The sequence below is a fragment of the Haliotis cracherodii genome, unplaced genomic scaffold (genome assembly GCF_022045235.1).
Source record: "Haliotis cracherodii isolate W230 unplaced genomic scaffold, xgHalCrac1.p SCAF_6, whole genome shotgun sequence".
Lineage (NCBI taxonomy): Eukaryota > Metazoa > Mollusca > Gastropoda > Lepetellida > Haliotidae > Haliotis > Haliotis cracherodii.
In genome coordinates, this window is record NW_027266319.1 from 2,395,719 (window position 1) to 2,410,686 (window position 14,968).

A 14,968-nucleotide genomic window follows, 5' to 3' on the forward strand; every position below is an offset into this window, starting at 1 on the left:
ATGTGTTGCAACAGTTGGTTGTATTCTTGTTCCCGCATGTGAGAAAGGCTGCTGTGACCTCTGCACCAACGTGTCCGTCTCCTCCAAATTTTGGAGACGTTTCTTTTCCAAGAGAGGGGTGCAAAGTGACTGACGATGACTTTGTTTGGTGGCCTGTAGACTTTGCCATGTTTCTTCAGGCACTAACCCCATCACACTGATCCCAACCTTCCTGGTGTCAGACTATTTATTACTTTCCTCCAAACAAAGAGGCAAGGGCAGAACCAATAAGAGGAATGAACCCTCCTAATAATCCTCCTCCATGTTGAAGAATTTTACATTTTTTGCTCAGAGGTACTTGTTATTTCATGAGCATATTCAAGACTTTGCCATGCCGCTGCAAGTTTTGACGTTGAGTCATGGTCATGGGAATATTGCCTGCATACAAGTTCACCACACATTCACATTCAAGGGCATGGATGAGATCGGAAGGAGCATCTTTGAGAATGGCTTTGTGCATCGCTGGGGTGGCAGCACACAAATGACACAGAGCGTGTTTCTGTTTCCTGAGGCACCAAGACATCTTTCCTGCATGGCGGTGTTAGCCTGAATGAGGCACCTGATCTGTGCAGCATCTCCCTTTTATCAGGCAGTGGCAGGAGGGAGTTGCAACTGTTGATCTGCTTTCTTGGAGGACTTTCTTTTGGTGTTCCCATTTGCACCAACCGTATGGGTGCATCAGCTTTATATGCTTTCGTTAGATTTTCATGAGCCTTTACTCTTGGCTTAGTAGTCGTTGTTGTTGTAGGTCGGTGGCGCCTGGTGTTACCCAGTTTGAGGAGTGGTGCTTGAAGATAATGCAACAGAATGCATATCAAGACCTCTGCAAGTGTTCCACTACCACTGTGCTGCATTAGGTAGTCAAGATGTTCATCCACAGGAATGCCTGTGGATTGACAATTTTAGGCAGGGTATCTTTATGTTTCTGCAACCACGTCTTATGTTGAGCGTTCAATGGGACTCGTCCAGCTGTCAGGTTCGGCTGTCAATCCACCCCGGCTACATTCACCCTGGCTTCATTCCCTGGAGGCAAGGCTCGTAGTAAGAGTGTCCCGGCTCCATCCCTCAGAGGAGGAGAGGTTCCCTGTCAACAGCGGACCACAAAGGCTGTTCGTCAGAGCACCCCGGCTCCGTCCATTTGAGGAGGAAAGGTTCCCCATCAACAGCGGACCACCAAGGCTGATCGTCAGAGCACCCCGGCTCCAACCCCTGGGGGAGGAAAGGCTACAGAAGGTGTTACGGTACATATTGTGTCGTCACCATCGTAGAAGTGGGAAGAATGGTTGACTCATGCACCATTGAAGTGGATCGAATCGTGCTCACAATCCAAAGCCAGAACACCACAAGACGCCATGCTGCAACTGTAGCTACTTTTGCCATTGGCCGCCATGCAGCTACTACTGAGTCTAACGGGCAAAGTAGCTAGGAGGAAAGTTTCCGTTCTCGTTCCAGTTCCCGTTCCAGTGTTGGTAGTTTTTCTTCTCCAAACGGCCCTTTTCAGGGCCACCCAACTCCCCCGAATAAACGCTTTAATCATTGCCACACACAAAGAACCCAAACACAAAAGAACCCCACACACACACATACACATCCTCCTACCCTCCAATCCTACCCTCCCGGAACCGGTAAGGGGAGATAACTCCCGCTAGGCTTACAGGCTAGGGTTCTGTGTTACACAGTTTTCATGTTTCACAGCTGCCTTTGTAATGTTTTTCCTGATAATATATGTTTTCATACAGAAAATGCAAATGACAGACTTGTTCTTGAAATATACTCACACGCAAAAGAAACGCAAGTCGAGTATGCAGTATACATGTTATTTATTTTCAACAGTAAAGACAAGAAATACTAATAGGGCAAGATTGACAAAAATTTGACTGAAGACAGTTTAATGGATTTAAAGGCAGATGACATAATCGTTTTTTCAAATGTTACGGGCTTACACAGTTTCGGGTCAATACCCAAAATGTAAGTCAATACCTGGTGTGACCACCATTAGCATTGATCACTGCTACACATCTCCTGTACATTGAGTGGATCAGACGATTTGTGAAGGTCCTAGGAATCCTCCTGCACACATCCAGAGCATCTGTGCGTAGTTCATCGGCAGTTGTAAGGACTGGGCGCACATTGTGCAGACGCATTTGGACCTCATCCCACAAGTGTTCGATGGGGTTCAGATCAGGGCTGAGGGCTGGCCACGGTAGAACACGGATGTTGTGTTGTTGCAGAAAGGCCATGGTAGCTCTGGCAACATGGGGACGAGCGTTGTCCTGCTGGAAAATGTGTTGTTGATGTTGTGCAAAAAATGGAACAACGTGGGGTCTGATCACGACCTTGACCAACATTCCGAAAGCACATGGGTCCAAGTCTCGCATTAAGTCCAATCCCCGCCCATATCATGATGCTAGGTCCACCCCCATGGATCCCTTTCTACAACGTTTCTGTCAGCGAAACGATCACCTCGACGCCGCCAAATTCTGACTCTTCCGTCTGCATGGGAGACACAAAAGCGACTTTCATCAGAGAAGATGACACGCCTCCACTCACGATGACGCCAATTGCGATGACCGTGTGCCCACTGAAGTCGTGCTTGTCGATGCCGTGGTTGGAGAACAGGACCACGTGCTGGTCGGCGACATCTGAGGTTGTTGGAACGGAGACGTCGGATCACAGTCCCGGCTAATGTGTCGATTATGTGTCCCTATGGTCAGTCGAGCACTTTCACTTGCAGTTAGGAACGGATGTCGCTGGTGTTGACGGGTAATATGCCGATCTTGTCGAGGTGTGATGATCCTAGGACGACCGCTCCGAGGAAGGTCATCTGTGGTCTGTGTAGCATTGTATCGATGCAGGAGATGGTAAATTGTGGTTATGTTAACGTTGAAATGACGGGCAACATCTTGGACAGACTCTCAAGCTTCCAAACGTCCGATAGCCTGTTTTTCCTGAGTTTGAGTTAAGCGTGGCATTGTCGGAGTGGTAGGTCCAAGAATCGGCCACAGTTTTATACCCGCTACAGTTCGTGACAGTTCTAGCATTTTCGATTTCGCGAGAAATGGGTGCATGATACCCACATATTCATTGAAATGGTGCGTTTTGGCGATTAGTTTTTTATGTTGCGTTTTTACTCGGTGCTTCCAAAATGCAAACTAAAATATTGATAACACCATCAGGCTTCACTACATGCTAAACCTCGTATCAATTTATGGTTCCGTGTTTGTTACCTATTTGCCTAAAACCACTTGCGTTTCTTTTGCGTGTGAGTATAAAATACATATTTTCATCAATTGTTCAACGTTCTATTTATTTGACAGGTTGTCAAGGTGCCATCCCCCGGAGATGGACCCTGGCCATCATGGGTTTCGGCGCCATGTTTTGGGTGTCCGCCATGCGGGACCAGCTAAGCATAGCCATCGTGTGTATGGTCAACGGAGACGTTGGGAGGTCTCCGTGGCTTAACACAACGTCAGCTTCTTCAAATTCAACCTTCCCCCATGAAACGGAGGCTGTGTCTAAAGGGGTACCTTTCTCTTTCATGTTGAAAACATTGCTCTGTAAAATTATCACTGTTCAGATGCCATAGAACTTTTATAATCTAAAAATGTATGTAATTTTTAAAAAACATAAGATCTACAATATCTACTTTGAAATCATATGATGGTTGTTTTCTTGTTGTGCTCTCTTTTCTCATTATTTATTTTTATCATCGAAAATTGGCCCCCAAAGGAGATATCGCTTGGGTGAGATCAAGCGATATCTACATTGTAGATATCAAAAGGCACTCAGGTGAGATTCTCCGTGTCCAAATAATCACCATCCCGGTTTAGAATAGATCCCCAGCAACCTATGCAGGTCGTACGAGGCGACTTCATGGACGGGGCGGTCAGGTCCGGTGATTTGGTTGAGAGCGTGTCATCGCTCCCCGACGGCGTGCATCGTTGCGAATATTGTCAATAATCGGATTGTCCGGTCCAGACTGAATGACGTACAGACCGAGTCCATCATAGCTGACATGCTACAAAAAAAACATACTAAGATCCTTGGGACAAAGTGAATGTCCGACTAAGGTCATCGTTGTGAAGTAGACACTGACGTTTCTTATGACATTATCTTACTGATTTTTGGGGTACTATTTGCAATGAGACCACCGGTGGGACAGGATACGTTCACCTTTTCGCGAACCTCTGGGGTTTTTTTTATTATTGTTTAACGCCGCACTCAGCAATATGACCGGCTATATGACGGCGGTCTGTAAATAATCGAGTCTGGACCAGACAATCTAGTGACTGACATCATGAGCATCGATCCACGCAATTTGGATCGATGACATGCATCAACCAAGTCGGCGAGTCTGACCACCCGATCCCGTTAGTCGCCTCTTACGACAAGGTTTCCTCACGGTCTCCTAGTGATTCATAAACACGTGCTATGATAAAGTCGGAATTGCACAATCGACTCTGCTTTCAGATCTTATGAAAATAGTTTGTTGCTTTATTTACAATCACCAGACCGAATACTGCTTTCCTCCAAACTGGTTACCCGTGAAGATTCCGGGGTAGAATATGTCTTCAGCAACCCATGCAGGCCGTAAAAGGTGACTATGCTTGTCGTAAGAGGCAACTAACGGGATCGGGTGGTCAGGCTCGCTGACTTGGTTGATGCATGTCATCGATCTCAATTGCGTGGATCGATGTTCATGATATTGTCTGGATTTTCTGGTCCAGACTCGATTATTTACAGACCGCCGTCATATAGCTGAAATATTACTGAGTGCAGCGTTAAACAACAAACCAGCCAATCCAAACTGGTAGTACCAGGGACCGGCCTTGTTGCGGCACGCACGTACGCACGCACGCGCACACACGTTCTTCATTTTGAATATCGATGATTTTTTAAATTTCAGAGTAGCGGCTTTCCCTGGAACAAGACGGAGCAGTCGCTCATTCTCGCCATGTTCTTCGCCGGCATCTGCTCGAGCACGGTCCTGGGCATTTGGTACTTGAAGCATGACGTGATCCGGTTCTACATGGGCGGTGGCTTGATGGTCTGTGCCGTGGCCACCATCATCATCCCACACAGTCTGACGCTGGAGCTCCGCCTCATCTACGCCTTGAGACTCATCACGGGGATGGGCGCCGTACGCATTCAATATTTACTGTGAACCGATGAACGTATCGGTAACTGATTATAAGTATGATAACGTTGAATATGGCTTTCTTGTTTCACAAGAACTTGTGAACTTGTCCAGAGATTTTGATACCGTTGTCATGCTTATTGAGTAGTAGTAGTAGTCGTAGTAGTTGTACTAGTGAGTGAGTGAGTATGGATTTACGTCGCTTTCAGCAATATTCCAGCAATATCACGGCGGACACCAGAAATGGGCTTCACACATTGTACCCGGGTCTTCGGCGTGACGAGCGAATATTTTAACCACTAGGCTACCCGACCGCCCCTGTTGTAGTAGTAGTAGTAGTAGTAGTAGTAGTATCAGAAATAATAGTAGAGTTGGTACTAGTAGTAGTAGTAGTAGTAGTAGTAGTAGTAGTAGTAGTAGTAGTAGTAGTAAGTAGTAGTACTAGTAGTTGGACAGAGGATACAAGTGGTACCGAAGTCGACTTAATAATCAACTTTAGAGCAATATTATTGATAGAACTAAGTACAAACAGCTACAAACAACGTCATAATAAACACCACGATGATGATGATGATGATGATGATGATGATGATGATGATGATGATGATGCGTGTGTTTCAGGCGACCATGTTTCCAGGATTACAGAGCATGTGGGGCAAGTGGGCGCCACGGAATGAGCTCGCCAGGCTGTCCACCATTAGTGCTAGCGGTGAGTCAGCCGCCATGCCACATCACTGGCCTCATCGTACAACTGGAGTATTATATAGAAAGTAATTCATTAAGATCACGTGAACCAATCAGATCTCATCATTCTGACATGGAGGTACGATAAGGACTTATGTATCCCGCCTGGAAGGGAAACAATTTTCTGAACGGGAGAATAAATTCCTTATATCCCGCCACGAAGAGCATAGGCTGCACGTGAATTTCTGTGCGGGAGAGGAAATCCCTTATACCCCGCTTCAAAGCAAAATGATGCACGCTTTTTCCGGGTCATTGGAAGTCACGTGACATAGCACAAGTTAAACTCAGTTAACCGAGTGATACTGCTACAACTTATTGTTTACCTACTCCGTCTGAGGCCGCCCGGAGATGGTACTTGTTGTTTCCCTGCCTGGCGCTCGGCATTAAGGGATAAAACCAGGACTGTTCGACTGAGAGTCAGCATACTGTGTCTGAGTGGAGTACTCGTGTAAACTGCGGCATGGTATCTCAGTGGGCTAGCACTATTAATCAGCATGACTCCGGGATAGTACGAGCAGCCACACACACATACACGTGCATGCACGTCGCTATATAAGTGCAATAATCTTGGACGCGACGTTGAACCCCATTTCACCTCACCTCATTTATTGACTTGAACTCCTTTTTGCTCGTCATATAATTTGTAAAGTGATTAACTGACCCCTAACCCTTAAAATTACAGTATGGTATAGTTTGCGATAGTATTCAGGGAGTGTTAACGAACGCAAGTGTGTTTCAGGACGCTTCCTTGGAACAGTCTTGGCTTTTTCCCTCACTGGAGTTTTATGCAACGTCATGGAGGACGGCTGGAAGCTCAGCTTTTATATATCAGGTATTAATGTGCAGTTCTGACTTTGTGGATTCTTCATATACGTCACATTGGGACCCTCATCCCTTCTCCCTTCATATCATATATATCAACGCCAGTCGATTTTAACTTTTCGACGCCGAGGCTTGCCAATGTGCTGAAAACTAAAATCGACGAGTGATGGTGTAGTTGATATCCAAAGTCACGACGGTAAGATTCTAACACGCAGGGACGTTTCACTACCTCGTGTAAATGCGTCTTTCCGCAATTGTAGTTCCGTATTTGCAAAATCTTAAAATTCCATGTCAACAAGATTTATCATACATTTGAGATATGATTATATACAAAATCGACTTCAACAACAAAAATCTTCTCGAAATCTACGAGACTTGATAAAAGCGAACGATTACACGCTGGTCAATAAACCAAAATGGCGCTTTGCGAAACGAAGAGTCTCGATTTACGAATTAAATGAGAAATTTAAAGTTTATGACGAAATATTTTCAAGAGAATAACAAAGCTCAAGAGACAATATAAACTCGATTAATGACAATCTGTCATTATTTGTCATGTCACTGTGGAACTAACGTAAATAGGAAGTCAACAGTTGGTGCACAGACGAGAAACTTACAAGCTCCTCACAGCGATAGTATGTTCCCGGAGCTCTCTATACTATCGCTGCCACCAGTCAAAGCTCCCCACTGTGAATAGGAGGCCACAACCATGCTTGGAGTTGAACTCGCAACCGAATGACCGTTATGTTTACAAAACAAGTGACGTCTGTCGTGACGCCGAATACACTTACCGCTGATAAATTACTTTCTTCGTTTGTCAATTTGAATTTCTGTTTCATTAAAACTATCATGTTATTGATATAGTAAGAATGTAAGGGAGAAGTTGGTTGATTTTCCGTTAGTCTGCAATCTCGAACCAATTTCATTATCAAAACAACAAAGTAAATTCATCTGGAAAACATGGTCAGTCGTAAACCTTTTCAAATTGAAATATGATGGCATTCCCAAAGACATAAACAAAAGTATAAATGTTACTACATATGGGGTTGGAGGGCAAATTTCAAGATTCTTGAAATGGCCGCGCCCACACTGGTGGCAGCGATGTTACCGAGAGTGTAACGAAGGTGTCACGCGCTGGGAAGGAGCTTGGAGAAACTTACGATAAAGGGAGATAATTTGACAAAGGGAGATAATTTTAGATGAGGTAACGCTTGTAAGACCACAGTTCCGTCAAAGTGTTATGTTCACTGCAATGAAACTATCACTTTTCTCAACTGCAGAGTATTCACACGGAAGTATATAAGAAAATTGTCATTCTACCCGGATGGTTCTAATACTACTGGAGGAGTTAAATATTTTCTCGCAATTTGGAGTATTTTCTCGTTATTTCGATTATTGTTTCTCCCCTTATTTCTAATTTATTTTTAAAAATTGAAATTTGGATTTTTTTTAAATAAAATTTTGAAATGACGAGAATATAATCGAAGTAAAGAATCAAAATTCGTAAATTCATGAAAATAATTGAAACATTCGAAGCAGCGGGGAAAAAATCACAATTTCGAGTTTTTGAAATAAACTTAAAATAACGAGAAAATAATCGAAGTAACGAGAGAGGAAAAGGAGAAACTAATTGGAAGTACGAAAATGTAATGGAAACAACAGAAAAAAATCTAAACCCATAAAATAATCAAATAATTTAAATAAAAAGAAATTTGGATTTAAAAACAAAATGTTACCAAATGGCACCATTGGGCGAATAGATATTTAGTAAAATATCAAATTATGAGATTTTACATTGGCAATTGCGGAAACTCGGTAGTTCTTATCCAGTAAGCATAGAGACTCTGATTCTTTGGTTGACGCAACATCCATCTCCAGGTGCGGGAGGCCTCATCTGGTTTGTGCTGTGGCAGCTGTTGACGGCGAATAACCCGGCCACAGATCCCCGTATCTCCAGTCGGGAGCGCGACTACATCGTATCCAACATCGACATCTCGTACGAGGAGGTTCGTTACATGACAATTATATTCCAACGATCTGGTCCACATTAAAACAATCCATACCATCCATACGAAATGATTTAGACCCAAGTGATAACTGCATCGTATTATAAACGATTAATAATACGAATTAATTCATTGTTAGTTCTCTTCCTTGTTGCTGTCACTTTCGAGTTGTCGCCCTTCTTATTTGTTTGGATTAAATTCAGAGTTATTAAAATAAAACGTTTAATGTTCTTAATTATTCCGTAAACAGCTTCCGTTATTTGGATTACACCTGGTTTGTTAAGCTTTCATGTTTTGAGGTGGTATACCGTTTAGCGCTGTTGGATAGAACATTATTTAGTATTGTCTTTCAATGTAAATATAACAAGTCAGCTCCAAAGAATAAGCAAGTACTCTCGATTATTCACCGAAGCAGGTTTAACTTGGCTTAAAGGTGAAATAGAGGCGAAACTTATGTTAATGGATCACTAAAATCAATCACGACACCGTGTGTTCGCCAAACCAAACCATAATGCGCGATTGAAGGGGCTCTGCATTTCAGAATGTTGCAACCCCTTGGCGAGCAATCCTGACGTCCAAGCCTGTGATTGGCTGTCTGGTGATTCACATGGTCTCCGATTGGGTGGACTACAGTCTGACCACAAGTGGCCCCACCTACATGCATGAAGTCCTGCACGTCAATATATACGAGGTAGGTGGGTCATCTGGGCGGCAGCTTGTGGGTTGGTTTGTTTTGTTTGTTCCTTGTTTAACGCCGCACACAGCAATATTCAAGCTAAATGACGTCGGTCTGTACATAATCGAATCTCGACTGGACAATTCAGTGACTGACATCATGCGCATCGATCCACGCCATTGGGGTCGATGACATGCATCAACCAGGTCAGCGAGTCTGACCACCCGATCCCGTGTTAGTAGCTTTTTACGACAAACTTAGTCGCCTTTTACGGCAAGCATGGGTTGCTGAAGACCTATGGGTCCCGAGGTATGGATCGTATTGGTAAAACTGTATATTACACATACAATTCATTATGGAAACATTTCCCGACCTCTCCTGAACTCTCCGAGGAAGACCTGGAGCCATATATTGCATGTCGCTATAGTCGAGGGTTTTGTTGTTGTGCAGAATGGGTTGCTGTCTTCTGTCCCACACTTGGCGAGGGGATTGTCCACGATTCTGGTCGGTATGCTGGCGGACCTGCTGGTCAAGAGAAAGGTCTTAACCATCAAGTGGACTCGGATCATCTTCCAGACACTGTGTAAGTCATTGTGAAGGACGTACCTGGGCCTGTCTATGTCTCTCCGTATGAACATTCGGGGGTCCAGTGCATGAACATCCTTGGCTGGCCACATGTGACACGCTTCACTTGATTGCCAAGGATGGCTCGAATGTGAACGTCTTATCATCACTGCATGTGCTCACAACCCTACGAAGTATTGTGTACGAAATGGGGATTTCAGTGCCGTTTTGAAACATAGCAACCACCGACTATTTGAACTGAGTCTATTATTTTACAAATATATATATATATATATATATATATATATATATATATATATATATATATATATATGTTAAAAAATATATAAATAAATAAATAATTAACTTTATTAATTAATAAATAAATTTTAAAAATAAATATTGTCAGTTATGCGGTTTATATCTTTGAACTGTGTTAATGATTCGAACAGACCTATTTTTTTTGGCGTCTCCGGGACTCTGCTCACAGGAAATACGCTGAAATCGCTGAAATTTCACTGAGTATAACCGTAACGCCACACAAAGTGAGTAGGGGTGGGGCATTTTCAGAACCCTGCTTACTTTAAAAAAAACATTGCCCAAACTTATTTTTCTCAATAAGGAAGCTTCGTAATTATTAAGCAGAAATATTCAACTCAACTAATAAATACTCAACCTGTACATGTTGTTCCCCAGCTAATGTTGGTTCCGCCGTGTTCTTGGTGTGGCTGGGGTTCGTGTCTGCCGACCAACGATGCCTGGCCGTCTTCCTGTTCACTGCAGTACTCTGCATGCAGGCTTTTGCCGAGTCCGCTTATCAGGTCAATGAAGTTGAAATAGCTCCAAGGTAAGTGGAATCTCAAATTTGCTTGTTTGGCAGGCCTTTAAACGACCAACAGTTACCTCGCCTAGCGTCCTAAACACCACAAGCAAATGCATAGCATTTGAAATCCCTATCTGAAATTACGAGATCTATATGCTGTGACTGTTCAACTACCGGACATATTTTGGTGAAATGTGATTGGCTTAACAATACCTTGACTTGTTATTATTATGCACCCGTGAAGATCCGGGGTAGAATAGGTCTTCAGCAACCCATGCTTGTCTCCCCGTGAAGATGCGGGGTAGAATACATCTTCAGCAACCCATGCTTGCCGTAAAAGGCGACTATGTTTGTTGTAAGAGGCGACCAACAGGATCGGTAGGTCATGCTCGCTGACTTGGTTGATGCATGTCATCGGTCCCAATTGCGTAGATCGGTGCTCATGATGTCAATCACTGGATTGTCTGGCCCAGACTCGATAGTTGGAATATTGCTGAGTGCGGCGTTAAACAAACAAACAAACAAACACATCTTATGATTATGGAAAGGGTATTGTCGCTTCTATTTTGTGACACGAACCAAGTCGATGTGTCCGCTGGTGGTCATTTTGACCCAGAAACATATCACTAACTTGGTAGCATTTTATTAAACAGATGAAAGAGAAACTGTTGAGCTAAGACGGCAAACTGTCTCCCTGGTATTACGCCGCTTTTAGCAACTTCCAGCAATATCACGGCGGGGGACGCCAGAAATGGGTTTCACACATTGTACCCATGTAGGGATTCGAACCAGGGCCTTCGGCGTGACGAGCGAACACTTTAACCACTAGGCTACCCGGCCGCCCCTCACAAGTTGTGAAATGTAGACACCAAAAGCTGGATTTGCTGGAATATTGCTCGCGATCGACATGTAGGGAAGATGACTATCGGAAATTTGAAGTCATCCCTCTGGTTATACACTCTTGTGGATAGTTTTGCATACATCTAAATATGTCACAGGCGAGGCGTCTGTACGGGTCTCTAGTTCAGGTGGGTAAATCAGTGGAAGGACATGGCTATTTGACCGCATTAGCAGATCATCTATATATCTGAAGCTTATAATAAGTTAAACTTCTTGAACAAATGCCCTTGTTTTGATTTTGAAAAATTCCGATTCATATCTGATCAGCAAGAAGGTGGCTCAATTGGTGATTCCGACTTCTTGGCTAACTTTTCTATCCCTACATGTAACAACGATATCATCAATGAGGAAGTCCTGCATTTCATACTCTGTTTTCTCCAACTTCAGATGACAGATTGCTTTCATGTTTTACAAATTTCCCCGAACCTTTTGAAGATGAGATGAATTTATATCTATGGTCACCACGTTCAGTAAATAAAAGTGACAAACCCTTTCCCTATTCATAAGACATCTGAATGTTGTAACCTTGATTAAACAACTTCTGAGGAAGAGATGTATGACGCTGTTCGAAATCTTGGTAGAAAGAGCATGCTCGATTGTATCTCAGATTTTCGACACAAAGGGAAAGTTAACTCTTCGAAAGTTGAAGTCGTCCGTCCACACAATCTTGTGGAGAATCTGAATCTTAAGACATAGATATAAATATGGGATCGGGTGGTCAGGTTCGCTGACTTGGTTGATGCATGTCTTTGTATCCCAATTGGGTGGATCGATGCTCATGATGCCAATCACTGGATTGTCTGGTCCAGACTCGATTATTTACAGACCGGCGTGACAGCTGGAATACTGCTGAGTGCGGCGTAAAACAACAAACAAGCACCTATGATTATGAAAAGGGTTATGTCACTTTCATTTTCATGAATCTGTGTTATTGGACTCCATTTGCCATACATAAGTAGAAAAAGAATGCACGTTTATTTATAGAATTAAGAGGAATTTTGAAAAAGATGTAAGAATGAACCTAAGCTGTTTTTAACGGCGGCTAAATGGACTCGATGACAAGTGTGATAGCGTGCCCTTGTCCCCAGACACCCCAGAAGTTGCTCATAAGATCAATCTCTGGGTTGTCTGGTCAAGACTATTTAAAAGGCTGCCATCTCTAGCTGGAACATTGCGGCGTTAAACACCAACAACAACAATATCAAGATCATCCTGTAAAAGCAGAAAGCCACAGTTTATTTGATGTCTGCAATGCGTTTGGTGATTTCAGGTACGCGGGAGTGATCACCAGCATGGGCAACAGTCTCAGTGCAGTGGCGGGAGTGCTCGCGCCCATCATAACGGGTGCCATGACGCCAAATGTTGGTAGTTTAACTTATAGAATATTTATATTTTGCGGGGATTCCTGTGAAAGAATAGATACCCAGCACTCTTGTGTGATCTAAGCGCTGACTAATAGGGCTTTGTCATCTGGTCCCGATCTACAAAGCTACTGTGCTGCGATTGTCGTAATATTGTTTACTTGGGTAGTCGACCCGTGAAGATCCGGGGTAGAATAGGTCTTCAGCAACCCATGCTTGCCGTAAAAAGGTGACTACGCTTGTCGTAAAAGGCGACTAACGGGATCGGGTGGTCAGGCTCGCTGACTTGGTTTATACATGTCATCGGTCCCAATTGCGTGGATCGATGCTCATGGTAGTAATCACTGGCTTGTCTGGTCCAGACTCGATTATTTACAGACCGCCGTCATATAGCTGGAATATTGCTGAGTGCGGCGTTAAACAACAAACCAACCAACTACTTGGGTAGTCAGAGCCCCAAGATCGCTTTGTGAAATATAGGCCACTGTAGAATCGCAACCCTAAGACGTGGATCGTTTCTCTTTCCTTCAACTTCTTGCGACCCGTGAAGATCTGGGGTAGAATAGGTCTTCATCAACCCATGCAGGCCGTAAAAGGCGACCATGCTCGTCGTAAGAGGAGAATAACGGGATCGAGTGGTCAGGCTCGCTGACTTGGTTGATGCATGTCATTGTATCCCAATTCACTGAATTGCGTAGATCGATGATCATGATGTCAGTCACTAGATTGTCTGGTCCAGACTATTATTTGCAGACCGACATCTTATAGCTGGAATATTGCTAAGTGCGGCGTTAAAAACAACAACAACAACAAATTAAATCATTTTACGTGTATCAAAACACCTTCACTCACTCACCCTCATCATGTTTCTTTAACAAGGTGGGGCGGTCGGGTATCCTAGTGGTTAAAGCGTTCGCTCGTCACGCCGAAGACCCTGGTTCGATTCCCGACATGGGTACAATGTGTGAAGCCCATTTCTGGTGTCCCCCGCCTTGATATTGCTGGAATATTGCTAAAAGCGGCGTAAAACCATACTCACTCACTCACTCACTCACTCACTCATTCTTTAACAAGGTAAACCTCAAGAAACAAAACAAATACTCCTTTTTCTAAAAGCATGTGTCGTTATTACTCGGCAGATTTTTTTAAATATTACGAATTTTAGCTGAAACAGGCGTTAATAAATCTTGGTACACTTCCCAAGTTGGTATCCAAATTTGTATTTTGCTGATTGCAGAAAAGCCAGGAGGAGTGGAGGAACAGCTTCATGGTGATAGTGGGTCTCTGTGTGGTCAGTCTGGTGGTGTACCTGGCCTTCCTCAAGGTGACGGTCCAGCCCTGGGCCAGAGAGAAACAAAAGAAGCCCAGCGTTGCTCACGTTGTCCAGTTCGGTACAGAGCCGGACGAGACGAAACAAGACCAATAGCCCATGCCAGCTCAAGGCTTGGCATCCCCATCTCAGTCCCGACAGGTGGCGCTCATGCCTCACTACCTTGACATCTCACCGCCGTCACCGAATTAAACAATATGCATCGCGATATATTAATATAATATAAGTTCTGTAGTTTTTGGTTTGCCACTTATGCCACTTATTTATTGGAATTTACTTTTAACACTTTGAACAAGCACTGTGTGAATAACGCTTTATGAATAAGTCTGCATGTCGGCAAAAAGCCACTGTAACATAATCTCGCAGACTGGTAAACATATACTTGTATCATAAGGTATGAACTCCATTTATCTATTTTAATAAATTACGTATTTCGGATAAATTATGTATCGGAATACGATCATAATTCAATTGGGTTAATATCATAACGGTTTCTTTCGCAAATGTCATCACATGCCTATGTAAAAAAATGCTTTTCAAAAGCCAGCAGCGAAGAAAACTCGAAA

At 43.5% G+C, this 14,968-nt stretch overlaps 1 protein-coding gene across 1 annotated transcript; it reads left to right on the forward strand.

Annotated features, from left to right (window-relative positions):
• Nucleotides 1-993: 993 nt before the first annotated feature.
• LOC139445399 (sialin-like) lies at nt 994-14,498 on the forward strand. Its single transcript, XM_071226539.1, has 11 exons — nt 994-1,309; nt 3,357-3,562; nt 4,946-5,179; nt 5,798-5,885; nt 6,660-6,752; nt 8,621-8,748; nt 9,290-9,439; nt 9,875-10,007; nt 10,685-10,835; nt 12,982-13,072; nt 14,310-14,498. The coding sequence occupies exons 1-11, from the start codon at nt 994-996 to the stop codon at nt 14,496-14,498; spliced, it is 1,779 nt and encodes a 592-aa protein (XP_071082640.1).
• Nucleotides 14,499-14,968: the final 470 nt, after the last annotated feature.

Coding starts and splice junctions, on each gene's coding strand:
- LOC139445399 (XM_071226539.1), top strand. CDS start 994: ATGGGACTCGTCCAGCTGTCAGGTTCGGCTGTCAATCCACCCCGGCTA. Junction 1,310..3,356: donor GTGTCGTCACCATCGTAGAA/GTGGGAAGAATG, acceptor TTTATTTGACAG/GTTGTCAAGGTGCCATCCCC. Junction 9,440..9,874: donor TGCACGTCAATATATACGAG/GTAGGTGGGTCA, acceptor GTTGTTGTGCAG/AATGGGTTGCTGTCTTCTGT.